The 9,147-nt window shown below is 44.1% G+C and overlaps 1 protein-coding gene across 2 annotated transcripts; it reads left to right on the plus strand.

The window, feature by feature from the left end:
• Positions 1–2,951: 2,951 nt before the first annotated feature.
• Positions 2,952–6,620, plus strand: LOC140463784 (uncharacterized). Of its 2 annotated transcripts, XM_072558092.1 has the most exons (3): positions 2,952–3,163; positions 3,373–3,482; positions 5,485–6,620. In XM_072558092.1, the coding sequence occupies exon 3, from the start codon at positions 5,544–5,546 to the stop codon at positions 6,513–6,515; it is 972 nt and encodes a 323-aa protein (XP_072414193.1). In that variant the 5' UTR covers positions 2,952–3,163; positions 3,373–3,482; positions 5,485–5,543; the 3' UTR covers positions 6,516–6,620. The 2 variants fall into 2 exon arrangements, with proteins under 2 accessions (XP_072414193.1, XP_072414194.1); XM_072558093.1 differs by lacking the exons at positions 2,952–3,163; positions 3,373–3,482 and adding an exon at positions 3,515–3,804.
• The last annotated feature ends 2,527 nt before the right edge of the window (positions 6,621–9,147 follow it).

Consider the following 9,147-nt stretch of genomic DNA (forward strand, 5'->3'; position numbering starts at 1 on the left):
GATGTCGGTGACGAGGAGGCGCCCGCCCACCACCTCCTTAACCTCTGAGATAGTGAAGTTGCCTCCTCGCAACAGGATACCCAGGCCGGAGGGGCGGCTATCACTGCCCCCCGACCAAACTGATGGTGCAAGGGCCCACAAGCTCGACCATCTCTTGTAGCTGCTGAGGTGCGGAATCCCACACTCTTGCAGAAACAGGACATCGGCTTTAACATTGGCCAGGAAGGCCATCGTAGAAACACATCGCGTAGCCGATTTGATGCTACGCACATTGTTGCTGGCAATTTTTAACCCCATTTTTAACAGTTTACGTGGTTAACAGTGTCCATTTGCTGCTGGTCTTGCCCCTCTGGGGTAGCTATGAGCATCCCCGTGGTGACGGCAAACTGCTGGACCTTCCCTGGGTTGAGGTAGCTGTCCGGCTCCACGCTGGAGCCATTTCCCCGCTCTGGTGTCTTCGGGTCCGGCCCAGGGTCCACACTGTCCAGTTCTCCATCTAACAGCGGGGCTGTCACAGGACCACTGTTCCCAGTTACCTGGAGCTTGGGCCGGTGGGTACCTCTTGGTTCTCACCGGGTGGGGGGAGGCCTTTACCCATTCCCTCAGAGGGATCGTCTTTTCCTGCTTGGGCGGTGCTGCCCTCTTTTTTTCCCCACGGCACTCTGTCTCTTCCTCTGGTGACGACCCTTGACTGACACCCTTGCCACTATGAGTCTTCCCTAAACTTGTCAATGCAGATGCCACTGAGGCTGCCAGGTACTCCACAGGCCCAAACTTCACTCCACCACGACAAATCCACATCAGACCCACCTTGCTGATACAGTCACTGCTGATATTGCCAGGTCTCGTACTGAGCCCAAATTCGCCTCCACTGCCACCTCCATGGATCTGCACTGGATTAATTATCACTACCTTCTCTCTTCACCTCCAAAGACAGTCCCAGAGATAGAAGTGTTAAATCCTGTCAAGTGGACAGTGGAGATGCTAATCATTTTCCTGCAGAAACAACAAACCAATCCCAGCACTAGGGGCAGAAAGATGCTGATTCATGTCAGGGTAAATCTGCAACACCTGGTCCTGTGGAAAGGAAACATGCTAACCTTTGTCTGTGGACTATAAAGGTGGTTATCCAACCTTGGGACAGTAAAAAATCTAATCCCAGTCCTGTGGACAGTAAATGTGCCAGTTACTCTTCAGTGGATACTAAAAGGATTTGCAGAAACCAAGGATTTATCTCTTTTTGAGGACAAATAAGGTGCTAATTCCTGCCCCGGGACATTAAATAACCCTTGCACTGGGTCAGTAAAAGCTCTAATTTTTTACTTTAGACAGTTAAATTGCAAATCACTCCCCTGAGAACGGTAAAGATTATAAGTGCCGTACTTTGGTCAGGGAAAGCACGAGATGCCAATCAGGGAACACTTCAGCGGTCCGGGTCATTCGGCCTCGGATCTTCCGGTGACCATCCTCCAACTATATTCTCAAGAAAACTCAGCTTTTTAAACAATAGGCGTGAAATCCAAGGTGGACTTTGGGACAACCAACAAAGCAAAGTGGCTGAGCAGAAGCTGATAGCAAAGTTCTGTACCCATGGGAATGGTCTCAACCGACCTTGGGTTCATATCACACTACAGGTGATCCCATTGCACGATACACTCACACATACCCCTGCATTCTCACACACCCATGCAGACCCTCTCTCATACACAAGCTCTCACTCATATGCACCCTCCCACACATACCACATCACACACACACACTTAACAAAGCTTACACACATCATGTGTACTCACACCCACATTCACATGCACACTCAATTTATCACTCCGACATGTGCACACATATAAGCTTATGGGGTGAATTTGTTTTTGGACAATTACATTTTATTTTGCTCTAAAACTGCATAAATCCATGTAAAGCTATACAGAGGGTTTGTCAGTCTGACATAGCAGTGGGACACAGACAGACTTCACACCTATTGTTTAAAAAGCTGAGCTATCTTGAGAATGTAATTTCAAAGTTCTGAGACTTACATATCAAAGAACAGAAACCAGCATATCCCACTATAAAAGACGAAAGTTTTAATTTAAAAATGTTTACTGTATCACATTTCCATGACGGTGGACTCCTTTGGCTATACATTCTGTGAGCATGATAATAATCTGTACAACCACCTGATGAAGGAGCAGCACTTCGTAAACTATTGCTTCCAAATAAACCAGGTGTTGCGTGATTTTTAACTTGTCCACCCCAGCCTCACACCAGCACCTCCAAGTCACCAGGCTGCAGGAACATCAATATTTGGTTTTCAGCATCTGCAGTCATTGTTTTTACCTCGTTGATTTTAACCCTACTGCGAATCCTCTTGCAAGGATGCCTGCCTTGAAGAAGTTTTCCTCCTCTCTCTATAAGAATCTCAGGGAGTCCCTCTCCCACTGCAACTCCCAGGTCATTTCCTCTGCTCTGAAGCTCTTCACCTCATTTCCCCTTCCCCCACCTCATCCTAGTTTCAAACTTCCAGCTCAGTTACTGTCTCCTTGACTTGTCCGACCTGCCTATCTTCTTTTCCACCTATCCACTCCACCCTCTCCTCCGTGACCTATCACCTTCATCTCCTCCCCCACTCACCCATTGTGCTCTACGCTACTTTCTACCCACCCCCACCCTCCTCTAGCTTATCTCTCCACGCTTCAGTCTCACTGCCTTTATTCCTGATGAAGGGCTTTTGCCCGAAACGTCGATTTCGCTGCTCGTTGGATGCTGCCTGAACTGCTGTGCTCTTCCAGCACCACTAATCCAGTATTTGGTTTTCAGCATCTGCAGTCATTGTTTTTACCTGCAGGAACATCAATCACGCCTCGGGGGCTCCGTGATTGACTGTTGTCTGGCCCAATTGGAAGAGAAGGCTTGTGACCCTCCAACCAATCGGTGTGACCAAGGGATGGGTCTAGCCGAAGCGTCACGTGATCATGTTTTCAAGGCTGAGCCTATGTGTGGCTGAATAAGGGGGTTAAAGGAATTGGTCAAAAACAGGGGAGGGAAATGGTGATCGAGTGGACAAAGGGTTTTTATAAACACCCGACATAGATTCTCAGACTCGAATTCGTGTTCCGTTTGCAGCACACGGAAAATGTCTGCAGGCCTTACTCAGTGACGGCTGAAGGTGACCGCCGCCATTGTTATTTGGGGCTGTGTAGGTGAGCGGCGTGCTTCGTGGGAGCATGCGCAGTCGGAAGCACGGCTGTCCTACTGTGATAGGGGATTAGAAGGCCAAAGATTTAAGATAGCAAACTCACACCAACCAACTGTTTTCGTTTTAATTTCTACCTTGTATTGACAGTGAGGTTTTGTTTTTGTAAACTTCTTTTACAGGGTATAATTTAGATGGATTTGCGAAACTAATTTTTTTTAAAAAAGCATCATCTGAGGCAGTCACTCCATCAGGATTTGACATCATCCGTCTTTCACCATGAAAGGATAAGGTTTGTTCTATCTCTCACACTTTTGAGGAAACCCGAAACGTTAACTCTGATTTCACAGATGCTGCCAGATATTTCCAATATTTTGAAATGTTGAAGTTGAAAATGAAGATGTGGATTTATAAAATGAGTTTGCTGAATCTGCTGAACTTTTGTATGCCACTGGACAGAGTGGAGTTAGTGATAGGATGATAGAATAGAACTAAATGGAAGAAGACCATTTGGTCCAACAAGTCCTCTGAAGAGTATCCCACCCAGGCTCCCTCCCTATACAGGGAGAACTACCGATTTGGATCCAGAAGTAGATCAAAGGTAGAAGACAGAGGTAGGTGATGGAGGATTGTTTTTCAGACTGGAGGTCTGTGATCAGTGGAGTGCCACAACGATTGGTGCTGGGTCCACTACTTTTTTTGTCATTTATATCAATGATTTGGATGTGAGCACCAGAGGTATAGTTAGTAAGTTTGCAGATGACACCAAAATTGGAGATGCAGTGGACGGCGAAGAAAGTTACTTGAGAGTACAGTGGAATGGGCTGAGAAGTGGCAGATGGAGTTTAATTTAGAAAAATGCAAGGTGCTACTTTTTGGGAAAGCCAACCTTAGCAAGAATTATACATTTAATGGTAGGGTCCTAGGGAGTGTTGCTGAACAAAGAGACCTTGGAGTGCAGGTTCATAGCTCCTTGAAAATGGAGTCACAGGTAGATAGGATAGTGAAGAAGACATTTGGTATGCTTTCCTTTATTGGTCAGAGTATTGAGGACAGCAGTTGGAGGTCATGTTGTGGCTGTACAGGACGTTAGTTAGGCCACTGTTGGAATATTGCGTGCAATTCTGGTCTCCTTCCTATTGGAAGGATGTTGTGAAACTTGAAGAGTTCAGAAAAGAAATAGAAGGGTGTTGCCAGGGTTGGAGGATTTGAGCTATAAGGAGAGGTTGAATAGGCTACGGCTGTTTTCCTTTGAGTGTTGGATGCTGAGGGGTGACCTTTATAGAGGTTTATAAAATCAAGATGGATAGACAAAGTCTCTTCCCTGGGTTGGGGAATCCAGAACTAGAGCGCATAGGTTTAGGTTGAGAGGGGGAAGATATAAAAGAGACCTAAGGGGCAACATTTTCACGCAGAGGGTGGTATGTGTATGGAATGAGCTGCCAGATGAAGTGGTGGATGCTAATACAATTGCAATGTTTAAAAGTCATCTAGATGGGTATATGAATAGGAAGGGTTTGGAGGGATATAGACCAGGTGCTGACAGGTGAGTCTAGATTAGGTTTGGCATGGATGAGTTGGACCGAAGAATCTCTTTTTGTGCTATACGTCTCAATGACTCTACATTTCCCCTGACTAATGCACCTAACCCACACATCCCTGCATACTATGGGCAATTTAGCAAGGCCATTTCACCTAGCCTGCATGTCTTAGGACTGAGATGGAAACTAGAGCAGCTGGGGGGAGAATGTGCAAAAACTACACAGTAGCCCGAGGCCGGAATCTAACCCGGGTCCCTGGTGCTGTGAGGCAACAGTGCTTACCACTGAGCCACCGTGCTGCAATGACACAAAGGGAAAATTTTGGATTATCTTTGTTTTTATAGATGGGAGACTATGGGAGCTCAGAAACGAAGGTATCAGTATTGTGAAGTCTAGTAACAGTAACAGCATTTCAAAACCTGTTTAGCTAAGGTAAATGCAATTTTAGGCAATATTTCAGAGGTGGATTCACCCTATGAGACATGCTGGTTTTAACGCCACCCTCTCATTCTGTTTCACTCCCATCATGGTGTCCTGAGTCTTCTGTAGGTCCAGACTGTGTGCAGGGATTTTCCTCCTCTGAAGGACATTAGTGAATTAGTTGGGTTTTCATGACAATCCAGCAGTTTCCATGATCACTTTTTTTTCCTCATCCCTCAAATTACCAGATTTATTATTCTTAGTTTTACAAACTGCCTCATTTTTGGATTGTGTCTCACTCCAGTTTTTTTTTTGTTTTAATTTAATTACTAGCCTGTATTGAAAGGAGGAAACAGGTGTCACATCAGGACCTGAATACATTGAATTTGAACATGGAAGGAACAACCATACATGGGGAGAAACCATACAGATGCTCTGTGTGTGGGCGAGGCTTCAACCATTCATCTGGTCTGTCGAGACATAAGCTCAGTCACACTGGGGAAAAACCGTGGAAATGTAGAGATTGTGGCAAGGCATTTACATCCCCCTCTGACCTGGAAAGGCATCGGCGAAGTCACACTGGGGAGAGGCCTTTCTCCTGCTCTGTGTGTGGGAAAGGATTCAATCAGTTGTCTAACTTGCTGCAACATCAGCGAGTTCACACCGGGGAGAGACCTTTTAAATGTCCAGACTGTGGGAAGTGTTTTAAAAGTGCTGGAGAACTGATGTCCCATCAACGTGTTCACACTGACGAAAGACCGTTCAGATGCTCTCACTGTGACACTCAGTTCAAGTACTCATCTGACCTCACTGTCCACCAGCGAGTTCACACTGGGGAGAAACCATTCACCTGCTGTGAGTGTGGGAAGGCATTCTCTCAGTTATATAACTTGTTGACGCACCAGCGAGTTCACAGTGATGACCGACCTTTTAAGTGTTCTGACTGTGGTAAGTGCTTTAAATGTTCAGGGAATCTGATAACACATCAACGAGTTCACAGTGATGTGCGACCTTTTAAATGTCCGGACTGTGGAAAGTGCTTTAAAAGCTCTGGAGAACTGATGTCACATCAACGTGCTCACACTGATGAGAGACCATTCAGATGCTCAGACTGTGGGATCGGGTTCAAGAAATCATACAACCTCACTGTACACCAGCGACTTCACACTGGGGAAAAGCCATTCACCTGCTCAGAGTGTGGAAAAGGATTCACTCAGTTATACAATCTGCAGACACACCAGCGAGTTCACACAGGAGCACGACCATTCACCTGCCCCGAGTGTGGGAAGGGATTTACTCAGTCAGCCCACTTGGTCAGACACCAACAAGTGCACAAAAAAAATATTGATTGGATTTTACTGTGAATTATCATCCAGGGCAAAACTATGTTCTTGGTGTTTGTGTCTGCTGATATTAATGAACTACAGTTTAGTCGAGTGTTAATATTCTGAATAAATTAAAATAAATTAGTTGTGTGTTAACCACACAATGGGTTGAACCTTTCTGATTATCTATATCACAGGTTCCTTGTGAATTGTTCTCCGTCTCCTCTCTCTCTCTCCCATTGTCACTCCAACAGTGAAACATGTTTGTCACAAAGATTCAGATAATCCAATCCTCTGCCTTTGCTACTTTGCTTCCACTAATTCACTTGGCCAAACTCTCTAATGTTCTAATGTGCAGAACCCTGTGACGACTACTACTACTTTTAGTTTCTCCCAGCTGCTTGAATGTCTTTTTCCAAGACAGTTGTCAAGAAGAGAAGTAGAAGTGGGTGTGAGGGAATGACAGCAGTGGTCTCTGTCTTCCCAGTATTGAACTGGAGAAAATTGTTCCACATTCACCACTAGATATAAATGTCATATGCCATTTTGTCCAAGAAATGCAACTCCTGCTCCCAACAAACTATTAATCTCACAAGTCCCCACATACACTAATTCTTAATGATACACTATTTCATGCATCCCTTTCCCCTTCAAATCTGCTATCTTTAGTCCCTCCTTGATAAAGAAACCCTTGACTGCCACTCTATCCTTGCAATAGCTGCCCATCTAAGTTCTGAGCAATGAAGGCAAGCGTGGTAAACATCTTCTTAGTCATCCTTACTACAAGTGATGCAAATTTCAAAAATTTGTACATATGAGCCCCTTAGTCTGTCTGTTCTACTCTACTACCTAGGGTCTTACCATTGATTTTAAGTCCTGCCCTTGTTTGTTTTACCAAAATGCAATACCTCACATTTATCTAAATTAAACTCCATCTGCCTCTTCTCAGTCCATTGATCCAATTGATGAAAATCTCTGTAATCTTAGATAACCTTCTTCACAGTCCACTACACCACCAATTTTGGTGTCATCCACAAGCTTAAAAAAATTTTCCGAAATTCTCATCCAAATAATTTGTGTGTGGGGGACAAAAGTTCCTGCCTCTCATGTCTCCTTTAAACTTACCATCCTACCTTAAACCTACATCTCAGTTTTGAAATTTTGACCTGGGGAAATAAGACTCTAACTATCCATGATTTTGTAAACTTCAGAGGTTGTGTTCCTTCCTTTGTTATTTAAGTGAAAGCAAACATAAGTGTGCCGAACTGTTCCTCAGTTATCATCCAAACCAGGCAACATCCTGACAAACTGTTTGCATACCCTCTCTAAAGTCCACAATCCTTCTGGTGTTGTTTTGACCACAATATTCCAAATGTAACATAACTAAAGTTCTATACAGTTGCAACATGACTTGCCAGTTTTTATACTCTATGCCGCCTTGACCACCTTATCCACTTGTATTGCCACTTCCAGGGAACTGTGGACCTGTATGCCTAGATCTTTCTGTATGTTGATCCTATATAGGGTTCTGCCATTTTCTGTAGACATTCCTCCTGCATTAGATCTCCCAAAATATATCATCTCGCATTTGAATTAAACTCCAGCTGCCATTTCTCTGCCCAAGTCTCTAGCCTGTTGTATCCTCTTGCAATCCTCACTATCTGTAGCTTCCCAAATCTTTTGTGTTGTTTGCATAATTTACACCTACATTTTTGTCTAAATGATTTATTTTTATATATACTCTATACTTTGTTTATATAAACAATGACAAAACTGGTTCCAGCACTGATCCCTGCAGAACAGCATCAGTCACACATTTGCAATCTGAAGAGCACCATTCCACCACTGCTTTGTCTTCTGTGAGTAAGCCAGTTCTGTATACATTTTTTCAGCTCATCACAGATCCTGAATACTTTTTGTATTCACCTACCATGAGGGACCTTGTCAAAGACCTTACTGAAGTCCATGTAGACAACATCTTCTGCCCTGCCCTCCTCAATCATCATTCTCACTTCCTCAAAATAAAGCTCAGTCAAGTTTGAAACATGACCTACCTGAATGAAATCATGTTGCCATTCTTTAATAAGCCCATAATTTTCCAAATGTGCGTAAATACCAACCTTAAGAAACTTCTCCAAATATTATCTACCACTGACAAATGGCTCACCAGCATGTAATTTCCCTTCTTATGCCTGTTGCTCCTCTTGCACAAAGGAACAATGTGACTATTTTCCCTCCTCCAGGACCGGCTCTCTCCTGCGACTAAAGAGGGCACAAAAATTATGTACAAGGTCCCAGAAATTTTTTAGAATTCCTCCCTCAGCATTCTGGGATAGATCCCATCAGGTCCTGGGTCTTGTCTAACGTAATGCTTTTAAATACCTCTTTTTTAATACAGATATGCCCTAGAATATCAACATATATCTCCCACGACTCACTATCCACCATGCCCTTCTCCTTTACAAATATCATTGCAAGGTATTTGTGAAAGACAATACCAACATCCTCTGGCTGCATAGATAAATTTCCTCCTTTGGACAACAAAGAGGGTTACCTCAGATTACACAGGATCTGGACCAGATGGGCCAATGGGCTGAGAAGTGGCAGATGGAGTTTAATTCAGATAAATGCGAGGTGCTGCATCTTGGGAAAGCAAATCTTAGCAGGACTT

The sequence above is a fragment of the Chiloscyllium punctatum genome, chromosome 39 (assembly GCF_047496795.1).
Source record: "Chiloscyllium punctatum isolate Juve2018m chromosome 39, sChiPun1.3, whole genome shotgun sequence".
NCBI lineage: Eukaryota > Metazoa > Chordata > Chondrichthyes > Orectolobiformes > Hemiscylliidae > Chiloscyllium > Chiloscyllium punctatum.

What these genes read in the sequence shown, in the direction of transcription:
- LOC140463784 (XM_072558092.1), top strand. Translation starts at nt 5,544, where the DNA reads ATGGAAGGAACAACCATACATGGGGAGAAACCATACAGATGCTCTGTG.